Source organism: Chlorocebus sabaeus, chromosome 21, assembly GCF_047675955.1.
Source record: "Chlorocebus sabaeus isolate Y175 chromosome 21, mChlSab1.0.hap1, whole genome shotgun sequence".
Classification (NCBI taxonomy): Eukaryota; Metazoa; Chordata; class Mammalia; order Primates; family Cercopithecidae; genus Chlorocebus; species Chlorocebus sabaeus.
In genome coordinates this window covers 42,637,820-42,664,422 of record NC_132924.1, presented here as the reverse complement: position 1 = coordinate 42,664,422, position 26,603 = coordinate 42,637,820, and the positions used below count along the sequence as shown (strand labels likewise).

Below are 26,603 nucleotides of genomic sequence, written 5' to 3'. Positions count from 1 at the left end.
CTAAAAACAGGATTTTTCCCAATCAAAGGATCCCTGGAGTTATCTGCCCTCTCCTAGCGTCCTTTCCCTCCACCAAACTGCTCTTGGTATGGATTCTATCTTATACTCTTGATTTAGCCAGAGGACATTTAATAGCTGACTGGATTAAATATTGCAGACTCCAGCCTGAGCTATTTGAAAATCCGGGTCGTGGACTGTGCCTAACATCAGAGAAGGAAAACTGATCTATGAGATGTGTTTTAAGTTTCACGTAGTCCGGCGGGGAGAGAAGGAAGAGGAAAAAGGAGTCTCTAGGTTACAAAGTTAGAAGTTTTAAAAGGTGTGTGTTGGTGAAGGGTAGGGAGAGAAGTCAGGGGTAGAATGAGGCAAAAGGCAACCGTAGCAAGAAGTTAACAGAAATTTCATCTATCATAATGTGCAAACGAGATTTTTGAGAACATTTTTTAAAATACTGCTCTGGATGTCAGGATTCTTCCCCAGGAAAGGAGTGCTGACTCCATTAGTGCTGACTCCATTAGGGATGCATCCACAGACCTCTCTGAAGGACTTGTCATGAAATTTGCAGTAGGAAGATGGTTTCTGCTTCAAGTTTACTTTCAACAGCAGTAACAATTCTTTGATTGGTGTTAAGTTTCAGGAACAAAAGAAGAAGAGAAATGTGGGCTGTATTTGTCCAGTACTATGTTTAGAAAATGGAGGCATAGCAGTCCCAAAGGAGAGCTTCGCACAGCCAAATCTGGGTGTTGGGATTTGACCCAATATTTCTACAAGCCAGGAAAACCTAGAGAGGCAGGATCTGATGCTCCTCAGTGACCAGGACGTCTGTGAGCTATAACCAAATAATATGATATGCACCCAAAGGTAACAATAAATCAAGGCTAGGAATGACTGGATGAGTATTGAGATTAAATGCTATAGAGAGAAAGAGCCTGTCTGTCTGGTCTTGGGAATTTTAAAAATTGTCAACCCTTAAAGCTAATACGATCATTGACTATATATCATTTCTGATTATGCCTGTAGGAAGCCCAAAAAGGAATAAGATAAACCCTGACAGTAAAATTGGATTTAATATTGTGGAAGAAAATACCCTGACTTTTAAATTTTGTTTAAAGTAGAGAGCTATATGGGTGGCTATATAATAACATAAGCCAGATGTAATGTCAATTTAATAGAGATTTAGGGATAGTGTTGCATTTAAAAGAAGAGCCACAGCACAGTTCATTGAATATATCATCTTAATATATTGGCAACAAATATTTAAAACCTTATTGTATGCCAAGACCCTGGCCTGAGCTACATGTTAGCATTCACAGTAACCTCTATGAACATTCTTTATTCAACATGGAGAAAGGAATTGGACTCTCTTCCACATCTGGCAAACTGCTAATTCGTTTTAATTTTGTTTACAAGCTGAGCTTTCTTCTTGCATGAAAAAAAAAAACCGCTTCCTCTGTTTACAAGTCATTTTTAAAAATCCTTTTCAATCAAACTGATCACGTATCTTGGTAAAAGCCCTTCCCCATGGGCTCAGGGATTTCAGAGTGCTGGGTCCTGGCCCCATGAGTAAGGGATCACCCGCTCATCTTTCAGCCCATCCAAGCATCTTGGAGGTTTAGAATCTGTCAGGCCTGGCATTCCTTCGCTCTTCTTATCACTCTCTACCCCTTCAAAAAGGCAATTGATTAGTTTCAGCTTTTCCAAACCGAGATCCGATATGTTTTTCAGGATCAAAAGTTTTTGAGAAGTCCAAAGAGCAATGTGGGAAATGGGGAATGTGAAGAAGGAAAACAGGAGGGGGGTGGTGAAATTCATCTCTCACCCTAACTCTCCAAAGGAACCTAGGGGATGGGCATCTGGGCAGGAGATGGAATTGCAACTTCTGGGAGATGTACTTAACAACTTAAGATGTGTCTTCCCTTCCTGAAAGCAAATGTTTAAAGAAGAAAATAGATATCTAGAAAAGGAGGTTGATGATTTATGCCTGGATTTCTCTCCAAGCATTTGCCTTCCTTGTATTTACAGGCGTGTCCCCATTTGCAAGTTGTACATCTGTTCTATTCACGTGACGTTTCATAAAAGCCCTAACATCTGGGCAAGATAAACTTCCTTCAGGTACCTGCTTAACTTTTCACTTGTCACACTCGCATCGCATCATCCCCCAAGGCATCCCTTGCCCTATCCCGCCTGCCTCAGTGGTGGCCTCTGTGGGGATGGGCTGTGCTCCAGTCTGCCCACCTCCCACCCCCATGACACTGGCCCCCAGTTCCAGCTTCCCACAATATCACTCCCTCCCAGTGCCAACCTTTGCCATGGCCAGGTTCTTTGAGAGACTCCTGATCCTTAGTCTCCCACTTCAGGCCTGACTGTGCAGGTAAATGAGGGTAGCATTTTGAACCCAAGAAAAAAAGTTGTCTTTTGATTCTGTCTTCAGACCAAACCAAAAGGAAAACTGCCGAATACGCCATACAAATTCACACTTAGGTTCGAAAGTCCCTTATACACCTATATATTCCTCAATAAAGTGAAAGAAAAGAGCAGCTGATTTTGGTGGTAGTCATTTCGTGAGATTTCCCTCTCTGGTAGATATGCAAACTTCATGTTTTACAGAAACTTAATTTCACTTGCTGGAAATCTCCCCTCCCCCAAGAAGGCTGCCTTCTGGAATGAATGCTTTCAGAGTTGTTTTTTCTTTTCCTAATCTGGAATTTTGTTCCTCTGACTTCAGCCTAAATCGCACGAAGGAGGAGGACACATCGACAAACTTGAGAGCGGGTGGGAGAAAAAAAAAAAAAATAGAAGGAAAAGAAAATAGTCCACGTAAACAAGAAAGGAGGCTGTTGGAGGCTTTCACTGCAGCAAACCCCAAACCATCTCGTTGCAGGGTGCCCACAAAATCCCGGCTATAATTGAGTGTTTTCTTTGAGGTTTTCTGACCATGTGCTTTTTACCATGGTTACTATGACTCTGATTCCAGAAGCTGAATATTCATCATGATCCCATCTCAACCTTTCAGAAGGCTTATCTCGTTGGTCCTTACAAAGGAGGAGAATCTAAAGGGGGCACGTCTGTGCCAGTGATTTTAACCTGCTCCACCTTCCAGTGACCTGCCACATGCTCCTTCTTACTTTATAGACATCTGGGAATTCCATACATGCCTTAAACTCCAATTACACACCTTCTTCAAAGGACACGTGCTTTGATTTGCTAAGAACATTAAGTGGGCTCACGTCCTGAGGCCTTGGGACAAAAGCGAGGGAAAAATATATCCCATGTCGGTTTTCTTTTTCTTTTTTTTTTTTAATTGAAACTGGGTCCTATCCTTTGCTGTCCAGTAAATAAAGATAGTTAATAATCCTCCTATTTGCACATTCGTGGGCTCTCAAAGAGTTGGGAGGTTTCTGAGAAATAGTGGGATTGCCGGCTTTGAGAAAATAGGAAGAAACCGATTTCTCCTTCCACTTTGCCGGTGCACTTTCCTTCCACTTTCACTGGTGCTGGGGGCGGCGCATTCATTATGACATATAAGCGGAAAATTCTGCAAAAGTGGCCCCCGAGGATCCCCGCCCGACCCCTGTCTGTCCCCTAATGTAGGCCTGTCTCTGGAAATTCCAGGTTGGGCCTTTGCCTAAATCTGTTGCTATTGCTCCCCTTGCTACCGCTGACACTTGGCACTGCCGCCTCCTAGCAGCGGCCAGACGCTGGGCTGGGGGCCTTCCACGCAAACCGACAGAGGTAGGGACATCGTCATTCTCCCCACCGCACGGGCTGGGTCCGCCACCCACGCAGGCGGATACCATGCCCTTGCCCCTCTCCCACACCCGCCGCAGGTGAGACCCTCGCTCCCCACGGAGTTCTGTTTGGGTTTCCGTGGCGTTTGTTCCCCGCAGGTTTGTTTGTTTTTCTTCAAATTACAGATGCAGGGAAAACCGCCTGACATCATGAGAGTGGGACAAACGCTCACTTTGAAGGATTCCTGGGCAGGACTTCAAGTGAAATCATATGCCTGAGAAGAACTTGATACTGGTCTAGAGAAAATAACCAGTTCTGACTTTGCCAAACCATGGAATGTGCAAAATGCTCTACTTTTTCGCAAGAGGCCAAGTGTCCCTTAAAAAGCTCCATTATGAATATGAACCTTAAGACCGAAGGGTCAAGAAGCTTGTGCCGTTGTTGAGTATGGGAAAAAATGTACACACATTGTGCAAGTTTCTGCTTCTTAACATTATTTTATTAATAATATGTTCCACTTTGGCGAGGGTACCTGTAACTGTGCATGAATTATCATTATCATCTGGACATGTGCTTGGCATGTATGTGCACAAAAGGGGAAATGTGCATATGGGTAAAAAATTACTGCTTTCTTGTGACTAAAGGCTATCAATCTGACCAACTTATAAACAAGATAAAAATAATCAATAGCACAGTAAAGGAAACATTCAATTGTCTATAGTTTAACCAAGACAATTTAATACAATACTTTCCCCTAGCAAATGCATTCTGGCTGAAGGAAAAAGATCCCGAGTGAACCAACACATTAATTGGAAAGCATTAGTTTCTCATTTCTGAAACAGAGGTAATTCATTCTATGTGTTCTTTAAGAGTAGGTAGCAAAAATAAAATGAAATAAAATCAAAAGAAGATAAAATGGTGGAGGGAAAGAGACAGGTGGCTTCATTTCTATTCTAAAAAAGAACTTCGCGATTTATGTCTTGTGTATATGGAGGTAGGGATTAGAGTCTGCAAGCTGGAGATTGCATTATAGTACTTAATATTTTTCATTGTGCAGTTGCCTCATTCAAAATACAATTATTTACCACCTTTTTCATTCATTTATTTCTCTGAAAATCTGGGGGGAAACATTACCTTCAGTTTAGTATTTAATATTACTATAAACATGGTATTTGCTTTTCTCTAAAGTGTTTCCTCTTATGAAAGAAGTAGAAAAAGCAAAACACATTTAAAAAAAGAAAGAAAAGGCAAATGGAGAGCTACCTTTCTTTGACACAATTAGTTCTTATATCCAGAGTTAAGATAACAATTACCTTCTCAGCAGTGATGACCAGCTCCATCCTGGTGTACCTCAAGAAATCTGAAATATCAAATAGTCAGACCAAGCTAGTGAACAAGGAGACTCCTCATGAATAATTTAGAAAATGGAAGTGGTTGGACGATACATACAGAAGAGAATTACCAACCTAATGCTTTCCCTCATCCTTCTAGGGCACTCTCCTTACAATTCTAACCTACCTTACACACCACACACACACACACACACAAACACCCCACAAATACGCCAACACATAATCACCTTCCCTGTTATTTGCTAAAGGACTATCAAAATCCAAAAATAATACTTCTCCCAGCTTTCAGTAATGTTTTAATACAAGTAAATGCTGCAGACTCCTTATTGTAAAATACTATCTAAAATATTAACAATAAATTCATAATATTCTTATGTCAGCATTCTATAGTGCTGTGTGAAGAAGAAAACAAAAACCTTCAGGCAATAAAATAACCTCAACCTAAGCTAAGCAACAACGATCTCTTTGGATACATACACTTATTAGTCACTGTTTGAATTAGGCACCAAAATAATTTTCCAGTTTGAAAGCTTCCCCAGTTACACTTGAATGCAGTGAATTGGATGTAAAAGTTAAGAACTGATACAAAATCACTATTTCTAATAATGTTAATTATAAAAGCCAGTATCTTCCTGGCCCAGAAATAATCAGAATGAAGTAAAAAATCAAAAACCCCCATTTGCCCATTATTGTTTTACTTAACTTCAGATTGTGTATGTGTGGGTATGTATGATCTCACCAGGGAAAAATTCTGTGTAATTTTGGATAAAATATATTTGCTAATGAATTGACTAGAAACTGCATAGCTGTAGTATTTAAAACTGTGATTGTTCCAACAGTTACCAACGATACTGTAAGTTCAGTCTTATATTCTTCACACATAAAAAAGAATGATGCTTCCCAAATAGCATCAATATAGGGATATATTAACTTTTCTTTTTAGCAAACAAGACACTAAATGTCATATTCATTCATGAGAGAACAGTTAAGCAAATTACAAATGGAATTTTCCCTTTTCTGCTGATTTGCACTTTGTTTTCTATGAATTTCTGGTCATTCCCATGTGTGTACAGAAAATTTTCATACCACTATGTATCTTTTCACTGAAAACTTGTTATTTAGGAATCTTCACAAACAGTGCAGAGCATGACAAAAAGTACATAATAAGAGAATACTGCAGGTTTCATACTCCTTATTTGCATTTAACGGTTTTACAACTACCACCTCAAAATATAAGGGAGGTGAATAGCAAATTAGTTAGTTTTTGCTGTTTGGAGATGATATGAAGAAGAGATGCTACTAAGCCCACTGAATACCAAGCTGGAATAATAATAAACCTGTCTTTTTAAATAACATGCTTGTGCCTGTCAGTAGCTGCTTTGAGTTTTTCACTGTTTTGTTTATATTAGTGCCCCCTCCCTCCTGGGTGCCTTTAGAATTAAACAAGCAGGTATTTACCACCAACTTAATCTTTAGCTTTAAAAATATAGACCAAACTCTAAGGTTCTTTAAATTTTTTTATCATATTTATTTATTGCAGAAAAATATACAAAGATATTTACAAAACAATCATAAAAATATGAATGCATTTAGACACCGGATCTATTTGCATTTTACCATGGGTCCTCAATAAATAAATAGAATGTTGTTTTTTGCATTTTAAGTTTTTTTTTCCCCCTCAGAGGAAGGATGAAAAAAAGAATTAACTGACTATGGTTTTGCAGGCCAGTTTGATCCCAGTATTATTTCTAAAGGTGTTCTTATAGTTCCTCTGATAGTTACCATTTTAAAATAGAGAAAGTCCATAATGATGCCTTTCCTTTCAGTGGCTGATTGGCACGACCTCTTGAGAATGCATGCATGAAAAAAATAAAAATAAAAACATTCTTCGTCAAAAAAAAAAAAAAAAACACACAAACAACTGTTCAGACTTCTATCAGAATGCAGAGGTGTGAGGATGGTGCCGCTGCCCGTCTGGGAATCACTGTCCACGGGCCTGTCTCGCTTTCTCTTTTAAAAGTGCGCCCCACGCCCTGTTTCTTTGAATTTGGATTTTGCTCTTCTAATTTCCAAGAAAATCTGTGGCATATATTTTTATTTTTAGTTATCCAGCTCCAGAGTCTCTAGACTGTCCATTTTCTCCTTCTCTGGAAACAAGGACATCTGCAAAAACCCAGAGGGGGGAGTCGGTTATTGTTTAGGTCTCTGTGGCTGTTTTCTAAGACTAGTGAGCACTGTTCTTATCACCACCACCGAGAATTAAGCTGAACAACCTGGAAGGATTTCAGCCCAAGGGCAAGAGGAAGTGGGTGGGTGGAAAGGAGGAGGAGGTGGAATTTGTTTTAAAACATATGTTTTAAGGAGAACAAAAATTGAAAGCTGAAAGAAACGGTGGCGCTGGCAAAACGGTCCTTACCCGTGACCCCTGGGTGTCTCTGTCTCCCCTCCTGTCACGCACACTCACGCGCACACACACCCCTCACCAGGGCGCATCCCCCTGGAGACTGCTCTCCCTAACGGGGTCCGACCGGCCTACCCGGGACGCTGGGGGCGCGAGGCAACGGTGCCAAGTGAGGTGGGAAAGCTGAGAGGAGAGTGGGAGAGGAGAGGAAATCGAGGTGCACTGGGAACCGCGGCCTGGTCGGCCAGTCGTCTGCCACCTGAGAGGCGAAGGGGTGCAGCGGCGCGGTCCTTACCTAGGTCTCCGGCCCTGCTGAGGGGGTGGGGGGCTCCGCCTGCTAGTGGGACGCGGACATGGACCAGGCCCCCTCCATCCTCCAGACCGAGAAGGCGTAGCTGAGCCGCTCGTGAGCCACATAGCTGCAGCTTGCCATCTTGGAGTCCAGCTCGTCGCTCTGGAGGACCTGGTAGAGGAAGTCGATGTACCTGGCCGCCAGCTTGAGGGTCTGAATCTTGCTCAGCTTGTCCGAGGGCAGCGTTGGGATGATCTTCCGCAGCGCGGCGAACGCCTCGTTCAGCGACTGGGTGCGCTGGCGCTCCCGCACGTTGGCCATGACCCGCTGCGTCTGCAGCTCCTCGTACGACTGCGGGCTCCCGCCGCCGCTGCTGCTGCCGCCGCCGCCCGCGCTGCCGCCGCCGCAGCCCGCAGACTTCTTGCCGCGCTTGCCCTGGGCCGGACTGCCCGGCTCGTCGCCGCCTCCGACGCCCCCGCCCGCGGCTCCACCGGGCCCCGCGCCGCCGCCCGCGCTGCGCCGGCTGCTACGCCGCTTTCGTCCCCCGCGCTTGCCGCTCGGCGGCTGCTGCCGGTCTGGCTCTTCTTCGCTGTTGCTCAGGCTGTCGTCGGCCGGCGAGACTGGCGAGCTGGACACGTCCTGCATCATCTCTCGAGCGGCGACGCGTGGCCTCGCGGGTCCGGGGCAGAGGGGCAGCCCGGGGAAGAGGAGGAGAGCGAGGCGCCTCAGCCCGCCAGCTTCCCCAGCGCGCGGCGCCGGCCCGGGCGGTGCGGCCCGCGGAGGAGGGAGCAGGAGGACGGACGGGAGGGACCTCCGCGGGGAGGGCGCGCGGGGGAGGCGGGGAGGGAGGCGGGAGGGGGAGGGGACGGTGTGGATGGCCCCGAGGTCCAAAAAGAAAGCGCCCAACGGCTGCACGCACACCCCGCCTGGCCTCCTGGAAACGGTGCCGGTGCTGCGGAGCCCGCGAGGTGTCTGGGAGTTGGGCGAGAGCTGCAGACTTGGAGGCTCTTATACCTCCGTGCAGGCGGAAAGTTTGGGGGCAGCAGTGTCATTGGCCTGACGTGGGGAGGAGGGACTTTTCGAAGTTTTATAGGAAAGTTTCCGCTTTCCAGTCCCCCTCCCCCGTCCCACCTCCCTTCCTCGGGGTCTAACAATTCGTCCTCCCAAACCATTCAAAAACGACCTGGCCCGGGCGGCCGGCCCCTCCACCCGCCTCCTAGCCGTCCTCCCCCTTCCCTCCCCGTCGCCTTCCCCTGGCGGGCGCGGGGCGATTTCCTTCCCCGCTGGAGCGTGCGGGCAGCGCCCCCGAGCCCTAGCGCAGCCCAGGAAGCGGCCGGAGGAGACTGTCCTGGCCGCGGTGGCAGCCGCATCCGGAGTGGCTGTGACAGCAGCAGTGGCAACAGCTTCTACACAGTGGGTGATGTCTCATCTCGCCCAAGAGCCCTCTAGGTCCGTGGGGCCGATTTGGGATTGCTGGGGCTGGGGGTGGGGGGCGGTGTTGGGTGGGGGGGCATGCCAAGAAAACTGTCAACCGCGGAGCCCACTCAATGGTCAGGTAGACGAACCCCTTGGAGTTCCAAGGACCAAACCGCCGCGGCCCAGCCCCGAGGTCCTGGGCGTTTCTGAAGACGTGGCTGCGCGGCGGAGGCTGAGGATTTGCGTCCTGGCCTGCTCTCTCACCCTTCTGGGCCCTCCTTTCCCCTCTACAACGACCCAGTCTAACACTCCCCAACATCCAAAGGACTACGCCTCGGAAGGTGCTCGAAAGAGGCAGAAGTTCACTCTCCGGTGCAAGGAAACCCAGTCCTTGGGGAAGGTAGCAGAGCCAGAGGGGGGCAGCGCAGCGCCTTTGCTGCGGCCCTGACAGCTGGCAATGCCAACCCAAGGGAGAGACCCTGTGGCCATTTCATCCCCACCCCCAAATTAGGCCCCGCATTGTGACCCTGAAAGGCCAGCTTGTAAGAGTGAACTGGGAATTTGATAGCGCCTGGACATAAGGGGCTGCCCGCTCTGAGACCCCCCTCCCAGCCCCCGCTATCTAGGAGATCCAGTGAACAATTAGGCTTCGTGAGCCCCAAACGCATGCCAATTACTTGGATACACTAACATTTTAAGCATTTCTGTCTGTATGTTAAAACGAGCCCCAAAGAGGATGTTAATGTAGATCCTGGCAAACTGGAAGCAACAAAGTTGGTGAACAAGAAAGAAAGCCACCTTGGATAAGAAGCCCATCTTTTGCAATGCCATATTTGTTCCCTTTTTGAAATGAATGGAGGTACAAAACCGTTTCATGTCCATCCCTTACACGGCAAAATAAAAGGCTGGAGTCAGTACACAGTGTTGGGGTGGGGGCAGCGTTTGGGGGCGACGAGTTTTGTGCACCCCGCACATAAAGTCCGCTCTTGGGCTCCTCAGTACGGACTCGCCAGTGGGAACAATTAATTCAGCAAAGCGCCGCTTTCTGGGCTGGACCAAGGTTCGCGGCTGCAGATATCTCAAGCTGGAGGCAGGAGCCCAGGCGACGCTCAGGCAGGCCACGTGGCTGTTCCCCGCTGAGACTCGCAGCTTTAGTCCTGGAAACCTTAGGGTGTGGAGCTCCTTGGGTCGACTGAAGGGTTCAGCTTTTTCGGAGAAGTGAAGGCGGGTGTTATTTCTCCAGCGAGGTGTAAACAAGACTGTGCCTTCATGAGAGGGACAAATGACAGAATTGGTCCCTTACCATTTTTACAGAAATACTCAGAAACAGTGACTACAGCTTGTCAACTGGTCTGTTCAGTGAGCCGCTGCCTTATTGTAAAATAGTCTCTCTGAAAATCAGATTCAACTTGACCTCCACTTAATTTCGGTAGCACTCTAGCAGTTCTCAAAACAGTCACCCCTGCACCCTTGCGTTTGCATGTTCCGCTTACAGGATTTTATCTCTTGGAAGCGCTTAGAGAATGCGGCAAAAATTCTGCCCCACTCTCCACCAAGTGTTCTTTTTGTAAATCTAAATTGCACAGTATTCTGCAATTCTTATTTAGAACGTGGCTGCAGAAGGCTCGAAACTTTTTCCACTTCAGCTATTTTTTTAAAACATAAATATCAAATCTTATTTTTGTTTTGTTCTTTTTTTCTCTTTTCTCAAAAATAAAGAGATCGAATGATTGGACTCTTTCCTTTGTGGCCACTGATAAGCAAGACAGGAAAGTGTGGGTAAAGTGTAAGGAAATCTTACCTGACCAAGGGGAATTGGGGAAGGGGAGGGGAGCGGGCAAGCTGGAGGAGAAACCGAGTCCACAACAGCGCAGCAGCCAGGGGTCATTAGCCAGCCCATCTTGCAAAGTCATCAATCTCAAAGACTGGTTCTTAAACAAGTGAGCCCAGCCCTTTTCCCGGCACTAAAACTTCTAGCTGATGGAGCGCTCCTGGCCATTGAGTACAGGGATCCCCCAAGGCTCAGGCGACGCTCTGATGCCAGAATACTTAGAGGGGAATTCAAAATGAACACCTAACCAGAACCATCCTGACCATGGAACCTTTCAGCCAGAGTCACAATTGATGACTAGTTCTAAGAAGAAATTGCTCTTGAACTGTTTCGAAGAGTGGAGGATGAGACGACTTTTGAGTTCCTAAGTAAGGCTTGAATGTTACTTTTGTAGCAAAAGGTAGTCTCGGAGTTACCTCTCAAAAAATGGCTGGAGCTAGATACTCCCTGCTTTACAAACTGCAGCACGCCCTGCTGACAGTCCAATCTGCTCATATACAGCTCTTTCTTATCTAACATTTTACCTAACAATTTTCTTTTCCACATTTGCAAGAATGGCTCCCTTTTTACTTGTTGACAAGTCAGATATAATTCTGAATTTTCTTATATATGCAACAATAATTGCAACTTCTGCAATGTTTCGTTTAAATTTGAAAGCTTACTTCTTTCTAAAATCCCAATCTTGGGGTCGTGAAAACAATCTTAGAAATTTTCTTTTGAGGCTGAAGTTAGCCTAACTGTAAGGATGTCAGTGGGGACTACCTTCTTTGGGAATGCTAGATTAACTGGAGTTCAGACATTTTGCCTCCTTCTAAAATAAAGTCCCCCCCAAAAAAAATTAAATGAAAAAAATTTCTTTTGTACTTGGATAATTCAAAACGATCTTTGTTTTCAAATTGCAAACTTGGCATGTTTGCAATCCTGCCTGAGGAATGTGTGCTGTGTTAAAAGTTGAAACAAAAAATACTGTTAAAAGTAACAGAGTTAGAAATCTCACACCAACCATATACAGTAAGTATTAAGTATCCTGACAGTTTGAATATGCTGTGACATTCTCTTAGCAATAATCAATTATAAATACTTTTAGATAAGGAAAAGAAACACACACTATAGAATGGTTAGCAAGCTGGTAAATTCTGGAGTTTGAGCTTGCATAAAAGGTGAGTACCTCAATCTGTTCCTACTCTTCTTTCTCCTCAGACTTTAGATGGCCTATCACCTGTTTGTTGGCTCCTACTTCTGAGAAATAATTTCTCCGAATTGCATAAATAATGCAGAGGAGCATTCGCACGGAAGGGAGTGAAAATTAGAAAGGCTGCAATTGAGTGAATATCAGATGAAGTTTTATATCTTAGATTTCATCTTGTTTTGAGCACTCCAGAGGGACTGCTGTTTAAATGAGAGAATTTTATTAAAGTGGAATATAAAGTCACGTCAGCACAATAACTGTGTAAAAGCTTTTTCTTCTTTCATGACCCTGGTAGCCTTAATGATGTTTGAACACCTTTCCCTAAATAAAAACTCATTCTCTTTAAATGATGATTTAATTCATAAATTCAACAGATTCAATATTTTTCTATCTAAATAGCTTTAAAAGTTAAAAAAAATTAAAGTTATAAAATGTGAAGTTTTCAATCCAGAAATAAAACCAAAAAGTAAAAAAACACAATAAATTGGGGTGCCAACAGTACCACAAATGAAATTTTCAAATAAATGTTAATCTTTAAAATAGCTGACATTCTGAACTCAGCATAAGGATGGGATGAGGACACATAGGTCTAACCTGTAGAAAGCACAGGATCAGAATATGGAAAAGTATGGAGTCTTGAAGAGTGTTTTTTTGTTTGTTTTGTTTTGTTTTTTTCAGGGGGTGTGCAGGCTGGAGAGTTGGTGTCTCAGCTGCACATTAACCTTGTTGGAAAACACGCTCACTTCACTTATATCAAAGAATTGCTGGAATAACTGATGAAAGAATGCAAGAAATGAATAGTTATTCATAGGAACTATTATCATTGTCTCAGTCTTTCTACATAGCATTATGCGTCTTCTTTTTAATCATTCGATGACCTGTAATTTAAATATAAATTGAATGATTTACATTCTTTGTTTTTTTCAGTTCAATTTATCTTTCTGATTAGTCATAACTTTCACCTTTCTACACTTGAAGGGATTTCCGTTTTTCACAAATGGCTTTTCCTGAAGCCTTATGTCCTGCTGCTATTGTTTGGTTTGGTTCTTTCTGCAGAAAACATGTTGTTTTTGCCAGTGACCACAAGAGGACACAATTTCCCAGATAACTTTGTTTAGAAAGACACTCATAGAAGAGGAAAGCTAAAAAAAACAGCAAAAATAACACACAATTAATGAATATCATTTGGAGGTGTATATTTTATTTATGATGTTTTTATTAATTATAAAGAATAAACATGAGTTGGCATTCAAAGTTTTGAAGATTTTATAATTTTTACTTTTTTAGAACATTAAATATACTAAATAAACTAATGTAGTTAAGCAAAATGTTAATTTTACATTGATATAATTTTGTACAAAACTCTTGGTGACTTTGAATTTTACTTAATTTTAAAGCCATGTTTGGCAATGAAAAACAGTTTATTTATTTTTTTCCTAAAAGATTTTTCAAAATGCCTTTAACAGTGTGAATTTCTACTGCAGGCATTTGGACTGTCTTTACATTGAAAACTACATGAAAATTATGTTTTATAGTTTTCCACTTATATTTTAATGCATATTTTAGATTAATAACTAAAGATATTTTGCAGATACATGGAAAAAATGTGATATCTCAAGGTACTGACTCTCAGCACTTCCTCAGAATTATTAGATACAATCTCTGATTTTAGAGATCCTTCCTCTTTTCTACTGCCTTCTTTCAACTTGTAAATTAAATGATTTGATACTTTTCTGAAGACTTTCATGGTTCTGGTGGATTGCCACAAGGAGCAGGCTGTGGAATCCTGCTTTCTTTGGGATTAAATGCTTTTGCATTTGTGTCTTCATGCAGATATATCCTTGATTACTTTCTCTGAGACCCTGCTGGAGTGAGTGAGGAGTAGACCAAAGACTCTGGGAGAAAAAAAAAAGACTTTGGAAAAAAAAAAAAAAGCAACGAATGAACGAACGTTTTAAGAGGTTCGAAAGAAAGAAAGAAAAGAAGGAAGGAAGGAAGGAGGGAAGAGAAAAGAAGAGAAAAGAGGAAAGAGTAAGTGAAAATAAGAAAAATAAGGAGGTCAAGAGAAATGGAGCAGAATCTGGAGAGAAAAGGTGAAAGAGAGAGCTGGAACAAGGGAGCAAGAGTGATAGAGAACAAAAGAATGAGACTTTATATATAGGAGGAATAAAAGGCCTAAATAATAAAAGAAAGAAAGAAATTGATGCATTTGAGAGAAATACAAAAGCTCCAGGATTATTTGTCTCTGTTTCTGATCAAAGACACTGCCTGTCCCTTGGTACAGACATTTAGATTCAAAACTTCCTGTAATTGTTGTCCAAGTCATAACAAAGTTAAGACAGGTAGAGAGCCATTCAATTTATAATTAAGGTTGGTATTCATCTAATGGGCGAGCTCTGTGCTGAATTAGAGTAAAGATGGCAATATGTTGTCATTACTGGATCTCGGGGTGGATCTCATCTGGGGGAACACAGATGTCATCATTTTTCCATGGACATGATATTATTTTCCATGTGACCTGCACATTAGAAGTCAAACTGTACTTTTCCTAGTGGTTCACTAGGGTCAATGTCTTGCCCTCCCCACCACAGATACCTTAGTAAAAGCACTGCAAATGACAAGTCTTGTTCTCACTCACTCTACTCATTGTAAGGTTCTGGTTCTGCCTAATGGTGCATTTGGGAGATCTGAAATCTGGTTTCAACTGGCACTAATTAACTGCAATGGATTTATTGATTCTTTTGTAATTTAACATAAATGTGTCACTGTCTCTTAGGTTCTCTGAGTAATAAGGTTTAGTCCCTGACAAATATGTAACAGTATTTTGGGAAATAAAATATGAAAATAATTTTGTAACATAGGGAGCTAAATATTATGATATATGTGTGCACAGAATGCCAAGGAAGAACATCAAACTTGGACTGAGGTGATGAGTGCCTTTGTGCATTGGAGAATTACCTTCGTGCCATGGTGGTGGCCAGGAATGCTATAGATATCCCAGACAGAAAGGCATAGAAAAGCTCACAGACCAAATTAAGATACAGATGACATGTCCCATGGTTTATTGAGTCAATCTGAAATATACAGCCAAAAAAAAAAAAAAGAGGAAAATCTACAGCCTAGTTTAATATACTAGGATAGGTTGTAAACTGGCAGGAAGAACTGTGCTCCCCAGACCCTGTTGTATATGATGTTAACCTGTCCTATTTTTCTTTTCTGTTTCCCTGTATCAATCTTCCCTGCTGATACTGTGCTTAAGAGGTCCAAAGTTAAGGATAAGCATGAAGGGAGGATGAGAAACGGGCAGTTGCTCTTGTCCACAGTTGGGGCTTGAAACAGCCTGCTAAGCAGCTATGGATTTTATCTTTCTGTCATGGCTAGAGAATGAGTGGGCCAGATTGGATGTCCATAATGAAGAGCCTATTTAAGACCTCATGAATATGAGTGTTTCATGAATATGGGGTTCCTTACAAGCTTTATGACAATTTCATGTTTACTTGGTCTTTCTGTCTCTGTTTGGTCTGCTTACACCACTGGTATTTAAGATGCCTCTCATGCTACTTATTTCTTTGCTTAAATTCATCTCTTCTTGTTTCCCTGATTTTCTTTAGTAGAAATAATTATTCATAAAAACTACAGTAAGCATACATTACAGTTTTTCTGAAGGACACTTTAGTTCAGCTTTAGTCTTTTTTTTTTTTTTTTTTTTTTTTTGAGACAGAGTTTCACTCTCGTTGTCCAGGCCGGAGTGCAATGGCACGATCTCGGCTCACCGCAACCTCTGCCTCCCAGGTTCAAGCGATTCTCTTGCCTCTGCTTCCCTAGTAGCTGGGATTATAGGCATGTGTCACCACGCCTGGCTAATTTTGATTTTTAGTAGAGACGGAGTTTCTCCATGTGTGTCAGGCTGGTCTCAAACTCCCGACCTCTGGTGATCCGTCCACCTCTGCCTTCCAAAGTGCTGGGATTACAGGCGTGAGCCACCACACCAGACCAGCTTTAGTCTTGAAGGACGAGTGGTAGTGAACCAGGTAAGAAGTAGAAAGGGAGGGGGAAGGAAAAGATTCCAGGTGCTGGGTGCAGTGTGGGCGAGGCACAGAGGCATGAGCATGCACAGCTTTTTCAGGAGCACATAAAGAGTTTTTGTATGAGTGGAGGTAGAATGGGGGAGGGAGCAGCCAGAACTGATGCCAAATATTAGTTTCCCAAGATGTAAAAAGAAGTAATTAAATTAGTAATTTGAAAAAGTTGAAAAACATTTAAATTTGAAGGGATTTTAGAAATTATCTAGTCTAAATAGTCAGCTTTATAGATGATTTTTTTTCTTTCTGGCTGCTGCATTTCTAACTCTACAATTCAGCCATATGTGTAACCCGAGAGCATTTTTCCAACTGATAAGAATACGTTTTCTTCTAATTCTAAATACTGCTTGTGGCCAACTGTGGGACTACACTTCAGTGCCAAAAGTGATTGAAATAGGCAGTGAAGTGGTTTGAATGGGGTAAAAGGAACTTCCTCCAAAAGCCACCTTATGTTTCCCAGAGTCATGCTTTAAATCTATCACTGGTAACTCAGTAATTTGGGACTGGCATTGTCCTCTCCAGGCTCCTCTTTTATATCACAATGTCCCCAACATGGGGGAGCACATTGGATCTCTAATATCTTTGAATAAATTTGATTGTATGTTGTTTTTTCTCAAGACAGGAAGGCTCAGGCAGCCAGAGGACACTGTAACATGTTGAGGAGTCTAGGCTGAAAGGCAGGAAAAATTGTGAAGAAAATGAAGGTTATGGTACTAAGGTTCTACGCTATTTTTACTAATGTAGGAATTGGCCTGATACCATGGGCCTGTTCAAGCCTTCCACGCCTCTCATTTGTTAATATGTCCTAGGTTTTTTTTTTTTCTCTGTATTTCCTTATATCAATCTTCCCTGCTGATGCTGTGCTTAAGAGGTCCAAAGTTAAGGATAAGCATGAATGGAGGATGAATGGACAGACACAGGGCAGAAGCTCTTGTCCATGGCTGGGACTGAACAGTGTGGCTGAAACTGTTAGTTCTGTCTTTTGGGACCAGTTCTAGATAGATAGAGCACAGTGAGAAAATGAAGAAATAAGAACCTGCCTGGTCTTGTCTCATTGTCTTGATTTCTGTCAATTTAAAAGTCTTGAAACCTTGAAATATGTCTATCAAATAAGACATACTCTTCTATTTCTCTATCAGATGTGAGCTAGTAACAAAAAGTATTGCATAGGCTCTTTGTTTTAACTGTAATGGGCTGTAGAGATATAGTTGTCGTCAAAAGTAGGAATATTTCCAGGAAATATGAAGTGTATATAATGAAGACCGGGAAAACAAAAATATCCACTAACGGTCTTAAGCAACCTTAATACAATTTTAACTTTACAGCCAAATTTTGGACTGGAGAAAAGTAACAGTTATGTATAAATTAAAAGAAAGACAAAGGGCCGGGCATGGTGGCTCACGCCTATAATCCCAGCACTTTGGGAGGCCGAGGTGGGTGGATCACGAGGTCAGGAGATAGAGACCATCCTGGCAAACACGGTGAAACCCCGACTCTACTAAAAATACAAAAAATTAGCCGGGCGTGGTGGCAGGCACCTGTAGTCCCAGCTACTTGGGAGGCTGAGGCAGGAGAATGGTATGAACCCAGGAGGCAGAGATTGCAGTGAGCTGAGATCGCTCCACTGCACTCCAGCCTGGGCAACAGAGTGAGACTCCATCTCAAAAAAAAAAAAAAAACAACAACAAAAACTCAAATATATTAATTCTGAACAACATGAGCAGACTTGGACTATCTGAGGAACAAGTATACTTAATTTATTTTGTTTTAACTGGGACGTCCTCCAAAATATACTACAATCTGATTTAATTATGAGAAAGAAGTACTTAATTAAATTAAAAGTAGAAAGAAACTCTACTTCTAGATTTATGTAACATTAATTCAGTGTTATTTTCATTATGCTGATTCTTATATGAAAGTTGGGCACCCAGATTTTAAATAGAGATTCATTAAAATATTCTATGGTACTTTTGTAGAAAATTTAACACATATTTTAAATGGAAGAGAAATAATTTTAAGAGAAAATTTGGTAAGACAGAAAGATTATTCAATTTTACATGTGAATACAGTAGCAGTCACAACTGCTTTTTCTTGTATCATTCCCATGGGTTACTAGGTATAGCAGAGGTTCATATTGTTGGAATAATTTGGTAGAATGAAAGCAGAATAAAAATAGAACAAAAAGGAATCTAGGCAATCCCCTCAGATTAAATTAGATTACAATTCTACTTTAATTTATTGTCACATTCTTAACACATCACAATTGAGGACTGCAGAAACTGCTTACAAAATGCACTTGAATAAAATCATAGAATACTAGAGCTAGAAGAGGTTTCAGAATCCAGAGCAGCTCTTCCTTTCTGGGAAGGCAGAGTGGCTGTAGAGAGTAGAGTAGTGGATTATAGCCTGGATTCTAGAGGCAGTCAGCCTGGTTTCAAATATGGCTCAACTTCTCATTACCTGTTTAACCTTAGATAAGTTACTTACCTCTCCATGCTTCCTGTGAAAGGGAGAAAATAATGTACATCATTAGGTTGTTGTGATGATTAAATTCCTAAGTGCTAACCCCTTAAAATGGTGCCTGGTACTTGATACATGTTTGATATTATTGTTCTAACTGAGAACTAAGTTATGCAAGACCTTGTAGACTGAAATGAAGCATTTGCCCTCAGTTCTGAATGCAAAAGTTGCACTTTGAAGGGCAAATGAGGAAATTAATTGATGAGTCATTTCTGTTTGAAGAGCAACTATTTCTATGTCCATCCATTACCACCCAAGCCACAAAATGCACATTGGGGACATCAATTGGAAGTGTTATAATTTATCTATGCCCTGCCTGTCAAGGAATGATAACAGGACACATTCGATTTCTTCAACTTCTATACTGGGTCACATCTTTGCTGAGGTAAAGACTATAATATTAAACTTCTACTTGATACCACAATGTGGGATTCTCACAGACATCTCAAACTTACTGCCACTTTCACATAACCTATTCCTTCCACCTCGGCAAATCAGTAAACTTTGGTAAATTGTTTATCTGTTTAGCCTAAATGCCTAAGGACCATCATCAATTCCTCTGTTTTTCTTAGCCCACTATCGCCGTCATCCAAGTGATTATTAGAGGAGAGCCGTCTCCCACCAAGACTGACAGACTGGACATTCACCAGTTGACCCTGAACTGGAAGAGAAGAAACTTTCACCTGTGTAGTTTCAACAGCCAGAGATCTGTGTAATAAAACAGCTGGGAGAAAGTACCAAGGAAGTTCCCAATCAGTGGCTGTAGTAATTAGAATAGGAATGGAGTTTGTTCTTAGACTGCAGAAAACATCAATTTTGTCCTCTTCTGATTTCTCAGGATGGTACAAACATTTAAGGAGTGGTGCATTCTGGTCATAATATGTCAATGTCACTCCATCAGCAGTCTCAGAACTCATGAGTATTCACTTGACCACACCATTCCTGTGCAGCAGGAATAGTGCTGAATAGTGCTGGAAACTGGTCAGTGTCTATGGCGTGTATGGGCTTTTCTTTGGGGGAACAGAGAAACAAGTTAGGAGGCCATTGCAGTAATCTAGGTAACATGTGATTGTGACCTGAACTTGAGTGGTAGCAGTGGAACTGGAGTTGGAAAGAAATGATAAGATTGCAGATATATTTTGAAAGTAGCCAACAGGATTTGTTAAAGGTAAGGCATGAGGTGTGAGAGAGAGGAATGAAGGGTGACACTAAGTGTTTTGATCTATGCAAAATAAAGGGTATGTCGGCAACCACTGAGATGGAGAAGGTTGTGAACATTTCAAGGGAGACAGAGAGTTCAGTTTTAGATATATAAACTTTGAATTGTCAGCTAGAAATTCAAGTAGAATTGTTGGGCAGGCAGTTGGACATTGAGTCTCAAGTTTGTAAGAGAGCTCTGGGTTGGGAGCTCCGTGATAGAATTTGGAATTAATCAGCATGGATAGCATTTGAAGCTATGTAATTGGAGGAGATCACTATGGGAGTGAGTCTGTGTGAGGAAGAGATGAGGACTGAAACTAAAAAGATGGTGAATACTGCTATGAAGAAAAAAAAAATAAAACAAGGAAAGGGCATAGCGATTAATGGAGAAAGTGTAATTTTAAGAAGGGTAATATTTGTGAAATCAGAGATAATTTCTTTTCCTAAGAAAAGACTAAGACAAATTGAGAAGAAGCAATAATGCAAGACATAATAGAAAAAATTCTCCAGAGTAGGAAAAAAACACAGAGTTTATAATGTAGAATAGCATATTGTATTCTGAGCAAAGTTAATGAAAGTAGACTCATATCCATAAATATGCTCAGAAAAATGTTGACCATTAAAGACAAAGAAGCCGTCCTATAAGCATGCAGAGAAAAAAAATTTATCTATAGAGGAATAAAAACAGGCTTTTTAGATTTTCTCCATAAAGAAAAAATGTCAAAAGGATATTGTCTAGGCAGTTCATATACACAGCTAAGATTGCGTGTTACTACATGAAGTGTGAAAGGACTATGAAAATACCATTTTGTCCCCTTATAAAAACAAAGTTAAGTATATTTTTTACTTATTGAGAATCTCACTTCCAAGAACCATGGTGAGCAATGGTACAAGTAAACATAGAGATTTAAATCTAATCAATTGTTACAAAAAAGACAACAAGAGTAAATACAAAAGGAAACAACACATTCTTAAACAAGAAACTTATCTTATAAAAGTATTCATGTATTTGTAAATATAAACTTAATTCCAGAAACAGACTTGAGATAGATGACATGAATTTTAAAAAATCAGCAAGAACACACATTAAAGACAAGTGAGATAAATTAATCAAAAAGAGAAGAATATGAAGAATATAAAACTTAGCGGAATTAGCCTCAGAATGTATATTCAATATCATGTATTTTGTAGTGGTGGGTCAGACAACTAGCTCTATGAAAGTCTAGTAAATAATGTGAACAGATTTTACAAACAACTGTGAAGATTCATAGGGCCTCTAAGGAAATATGTGTCCACACACACATACACTGTCCAGAAGAATCTCAGCTATTCCTGGTATTGTGACCTGAAAAAAGTTTTTTCACTTAAGTTCATGGAGAAATAAGCACTGAATATCATCAAGGACAGTATCCTCGACTCCTTGACAACACATGCATATTGAACATCCACTAAGTTTCATAGAACTGGCTTTTTTTGTTTGGTTTTGTTTGTTTCTTTGTTTGTTTTTTTGTAGAGACAGGGTCTTGCCATGTTGCCCACGCTAGTCTTGAACTCCTGGACTCTCAAGCAATTCACTTGCCTCAGCCTGCCAAAATGATGGGATTACAAGTGTGAATGACTGTATCTGGCCAGAACTGTTTTTTTAAAGTAATGTCACTTAATACAGGTTTATGATATGGTGGCAAAAATGATTTACTCTAAGTAATTTTTACCAAAGGCTAATTCTTTCTGATTGTATGGTTTAATCTTGCTATAGGTTTTTGAGTGTCTAGAGTTATATATATTATTTTAGTCATCATTTATAAATCTTGCCTTTGTTAGCTGATACATTGAAATTGTTGAGAAGTGATTTGAGATTGTGCTTCCTGAAATTTGATAATAAAATGCTATAATCTAGTGAGGTGATAGATATTATAATATCTATCTAATTTGATATTATAATCTATAATACCAGTGAGGTGATATTCTTTTGAGAGAATCACTGTACTCAACAAAATCTTAAATGGAAGGCACGTTTAACTGGAATGCTTTCTTGCCCCTCATTGGAGGTAAGGATATGATAATTAACCATTCAATCATCATCATCATCATCATCATCTATAATTCAATACTATTAGATTTGAACCAATAGTATATTCAATAGTATAGAACTAATGGTATAATTCAATACTATTAGTTCAAATAGTTGAACTAAGTTCAAATCTAATAGTATTGAACTGAATTGTCAAAGAGAGACAGTCACAGCAGACGTAATATAAAAGTAGGCAACATTTCTTATAGTTTTAAAATTTGAATTTAGGTAATATATACTTTACTATGTCTTTGGAAAACATTATTGTATTTAAATTTATACTGTTCATACTATCATGGAAGAAACATAACTTTGAGTTCTATTTCATAATGTATACAACTGCATTCTATTCCATCACATGTCATATTCTCTTTCATTTTATGTAGTTAGATTCTCTTCTGGTCTGAAATATCAGAATAGTACCTTGTGAGATGAAGTGAGGGGGTGAGGAACAGCTTGTGTGTTACAAGCTGGAGTGGGAAAAAGGTACTGTGTATAGCACCACCTCTCTCATGTCAGCCTAATATGCTCATAAGAATTTCAGCTTGGTCTTTGCCTATTTGTATTCTAGCCATAGGCTTAAAAATCTTGTGTGCAGTTTGGAACCATTCTGTTCCTTGGTGGTTCACAGTATTAAATGAGACCTTATTATGTGTTAGGCATTACCTCAAGGCATCTGGGATGAAGAGATATATTAGGTAGGATATGGGACTATAACAAAGAGATCCCAAAATATAGTGGCTTAAACAAGGCAGTTATTTATTTTAAAATTTGGAAAGGTGCTCCAGGCTTGGTGTAGCAGTGGCTCAGCCATGTTGGAGATTTAACTTCTTGCTCTGCCATTCTCAGAATGTGGCTTCAATTTCATGGACCAAGAGACCACTCCAGGTCTCATGCCAATTTTGCATTCTAGCCAATGGGAAAGGAGAAAAGCAAGGGGAAGACACATCTTCCCCTTTCTAAGGGGAACTATCTAAAAATTATATATGTGACTTCTGCTCATTTCCTATTGCTAGATCTTAGCCACATGGCCACAGCTAACTGCAAGTGAGGCTGTGAAATGTATCCATGGCTGGATGGCCATGTTTAGCATAACCTCTGCAGGTTCTATTGCTGACAAATAAGGAGAGAATAAATATTGTCAGACAATTAAAACAGGCCCTTTCTCATGTGGAGAAGGAAGTAGGCATGATCCTTGGCTTAAATTTGGCTCGAAAGTTAGAATTTACTGTTTTAATGCTATTCATATTCTTCATGCTGGTTATACGCCATTTTACTTAGCCTGCCAATGCTGTTGTCCCCTGCAATCTCAATTTATGGGCATTTAAATATAAAATAGTATAGAATTTACAGTGTTTTAACTATATTTCTTCTATCCCATCCTAGTGGCTCATGTTACTAATTTCTCCGCATATGTCATCCAATATCTACTAAAGTTGGCCAAATGCATGCCCCTCATTCTACTATGAACTCCTAACCAAACTAGAAAACTGTGGTGAGCAGAGCCAAGTTCATAGTAAGCATCCAATAAATATTTGATAGATTTTTATTAAATTGGTAATGAAAGTTAGCACAAGAATTGGATGCTGAACAGAGCAAGAAAACTCAATCTGATCCTGTCCAATTTAAATGTAAACTGAGCTTACATTATTTCTTCTTTTCACTCTCTCCTCACTGTGACATTTATATGCTTGTTTAGTTTAGGGCTACACATAAGAACGACCATGAGCATTTGACTTGGGAAAGGGGAATCAGGAAATTGTTCACCTTCTTGATCATTTTGTCAACCCCTCTTTCCCAAAGGAGACATTTATGTAGCCCAATAACTTTTTTAAGCTGAAATAAAATATATCTTCAGATTTTCTTTCTATATAATTTCTGTAGAAAACATAATTTGCATTCATTTTTATAGAAGAAAAGAATCTTGAAGAGAACTTTTAATTTTATATGCTAGCATAGGAAACATAGTTAACAAAAGGAAAAAAGACTAGAGACAAGGGGGACCAGGGGGGAGAGAGAGAGAGAGAGAGGAAGAGAGCTATGATTTTTAAAAAGTTATTGTTATTCATAGCTACTTGTCTTGTGCCATGAATGATAAATGAACAACTAGTAGAATAGTAATACAGTACAATACATTGAAAGGCAATTACTAATGATATAGGAGCATTAAAAAACTACAGCTAAATTTAGCGAATCAGAGTATTAAAAATTTTAGATTTATGAAAGAGTGAAGTACTCTTAAAGAACATCTGCAAAATCATAGATGTAATAATGGCATTATACTTCAAGCTGATGAAGAAAATGTTATAAATCACATCATCTGACTTGGAAATTCTCCCAATGCTTGGAACTTTATTTCAAGAGAACCTCTATTTCTGAATTAAATGCCATAAATTTGAGAATTGTATTCACTTTTGTCACTTGATCCATTTGGTAATACATTTTGTGTGAGCCTCCATAAAACGTTTCCCCCTGACCTTAGACTGAAAATTACTGTTTTTCTGAGTAGTGTCCTTTCCTCTTAAAAGGTGTTTACTTAGGTTGTGTTCACACTGTCTTCTCGGCCAGGACTCTTTAGCATCTCTGACCTCAGTGCTGCTCTTGTCATTGATTTGGGCTCCTTGGGTATGACAGTATAACTTAGCAATTTTTTTTTATACTAGCATTGCATATGACACAAAACAGTCTTAGTTTTTCACTCAGAAGTTGTGTTTCTCTTTTGTTGAGATAATGAAACAAACATTTCACACAAATATTCTTTGTTATAATGCTCAAATTTAACCTTTGGAAATTCATCTCAATTAAATTGTACAAAGGTATTGATATCCAGTTTGACTGTAGTGGGTCAGACCTGGGCTAAAACACAGAATGGGTTTATCTAATCATCATATTTTTTCCTCTCTCTTGTATTCATGTTCCAGGCATTAATATGATAATGTTACATTGTCAAAGTACCCTATTTATCATATTTATTATCATAATGAAGTACTCTAATAAAATATATCACCTAAAGGAAATAACAAGTGTTATGTGGTCTTGAAGTCATAATCTCTTTATTATAGCATAGGCAGGGGGACACTGTATATATATATATATATATATATATATATATATATGGCAAACACATGTAGACACACATAAACTTAGATGTATTTCTGAAGCATTTAAGAAATAGCCCAATTCAGATTAAAGGAACTATTTCTTTCTCACTCTGTGAACATGAAGCAGTACTAATATGTAAAATGAGAGTAGGGAAACATCATACAAATTGTATGAAGTAGAAATCATCTCAGTAGCAATAGATATACTATTTGAAAAGTACTATAAATAGAAAACAGAGGAACTAACAGCAATTTTTTAAAGGAGTCCTTCTGTTTATGCTTGTAAATTATTGGCCACCCCAGCAATTCTGGTCCATATTTGCAAGGATTGTAGATTGTATGCAAACCTATGCCTAATTGTTATGGACGTGGAGCTTTCATTATACCAACATTTGTCAAGTTTACCTCTAGAGAAGGTGACAATGGAGTCAAAATCTGGTTCCACCTTTGTCTCTGCGTGAACAAGCTATTTTAACTAATTTGAATTTGTTTTTCTCTGTGTAAGGTGGATGTATTAATATCCTTTTCAGGAAGTCTTTGTGAGGTTTGAACGGCATAACTTATGTAAACAGCTGGCGCCCAGTAGTTGTCCCATGATTGCTCTGCCCCCTGGCTTTGAGGTGCCTTTCTCTGCACTGGCTGCAGTGGGGGTGGCAACAGCTCACTGGAACAGTCCACAGGAGACAAGGTGTCTTTAAAAGCAGACACAAAAACCAGCCAAACAAATAATACTGGATTTATAGTTCATTATTTTTGAATTTGCCCTTTGTGTTCCTTTATGCCAGTAGTGAAGATAATGGAGTCAGAGAACAGCAAGTAAACACTTGTTTTTCGTGACCTTTTTCTTTTTAGAATTCACCCAAATTTTCATAATCTCTGATTATGTAATTAATTAACTGATTAATTTTTGACAATTAAATGTGAACAAATAATAATTGTAAATACACATAATCCACATGAATCAATGGATAGGGTTTTGTTTTGTTAGAATTAGCTCTCTCTCAGGGCTAATGTGACCATATTCTAGATATATTTAGTGTAAGTGGCAAAGTGTTTTGGTTTCTGTGGAGATTTTTTGTTCTGGTTTACTGGTATATAACTGTTTCCTCACCTTTTCATTTCCTGAAACAGCACCAAGTACAGTATCTAAATTTTGACTAATATAAATCAAAGCACATGCTTTCCTTTCAGTAAAGTCCTTTATTTCAACACATGTGCAGGATTTTCCTTTTTAATGCATTAGACATCTGTTATTACTAATGGGGATAAAATGTCCCATGTTAAAAACAATACAAGTTATTAAAAGCATTCAGATTTTAAATATTTTGAAATTCTGCTAGAAAAGTTGATTTTTTTCTTTTGTTCTGTGGCTGAGTTTTCAAAACATGAATATGCAAAATATGTTAAAATGAATATGCG

General features: G+C 40.2%; 1 protein-coding gene and 1 long non-coding RNA gene across 2 annotated transcripts; one reads left to right on the top strand and one right to left on the bottom strand.

Annotated features, from left to right (window-relative positions):
- Window positions 1–6,585: 6,585 nt before the first annotated feature.
- On the bottom strand, window positions 6,586–8,756 carry TWIST1 (twist family bHLH transcription factor 1). The gene is made up of 2 exons (XM_007981938.3): window positions 7,778–8,756; window positions 6,586–7,244 (listed from the first exon to the last, which is right to left on the bottom strand). Exon 1 carries the CDS (start codon window positions 8,420–8,422, stop codon window positions 7,820–7,822), a length of 603 nt encoding a protein of 200 aa, XP_007980129.1. The 5' UTR covers window positions 8,423–8,756; the 3' UTR covers window positions 6,586–7,244; window positions 7,778–7,819.
- Window positions 8,757–9,028: 272 nt separating this feature from the next.
- On the top strand, window positions 9,029–15,066 carry LOC140709661 (uncharacterized). The gene is made up of 2 exons (XR_012090350.1): window positions 9,029–9,223; window positions 14,044–15,066. It is a non-coding gene; the product is annotated as an uncharacterized lncRNA (long non-coding RNA).
- Window positions 15,067–26,603: the final 11,537 nt, after the last annotated feature.

Coding starts and splice junctions, on each gene's coding strand:
- TWIST1 (XM_007981938.3), bottom strand. CDS start 8,422: ATGATGCAGGACGTGTCCAGCTCGCCAGTCTCGCCGGCCGACGACAGC.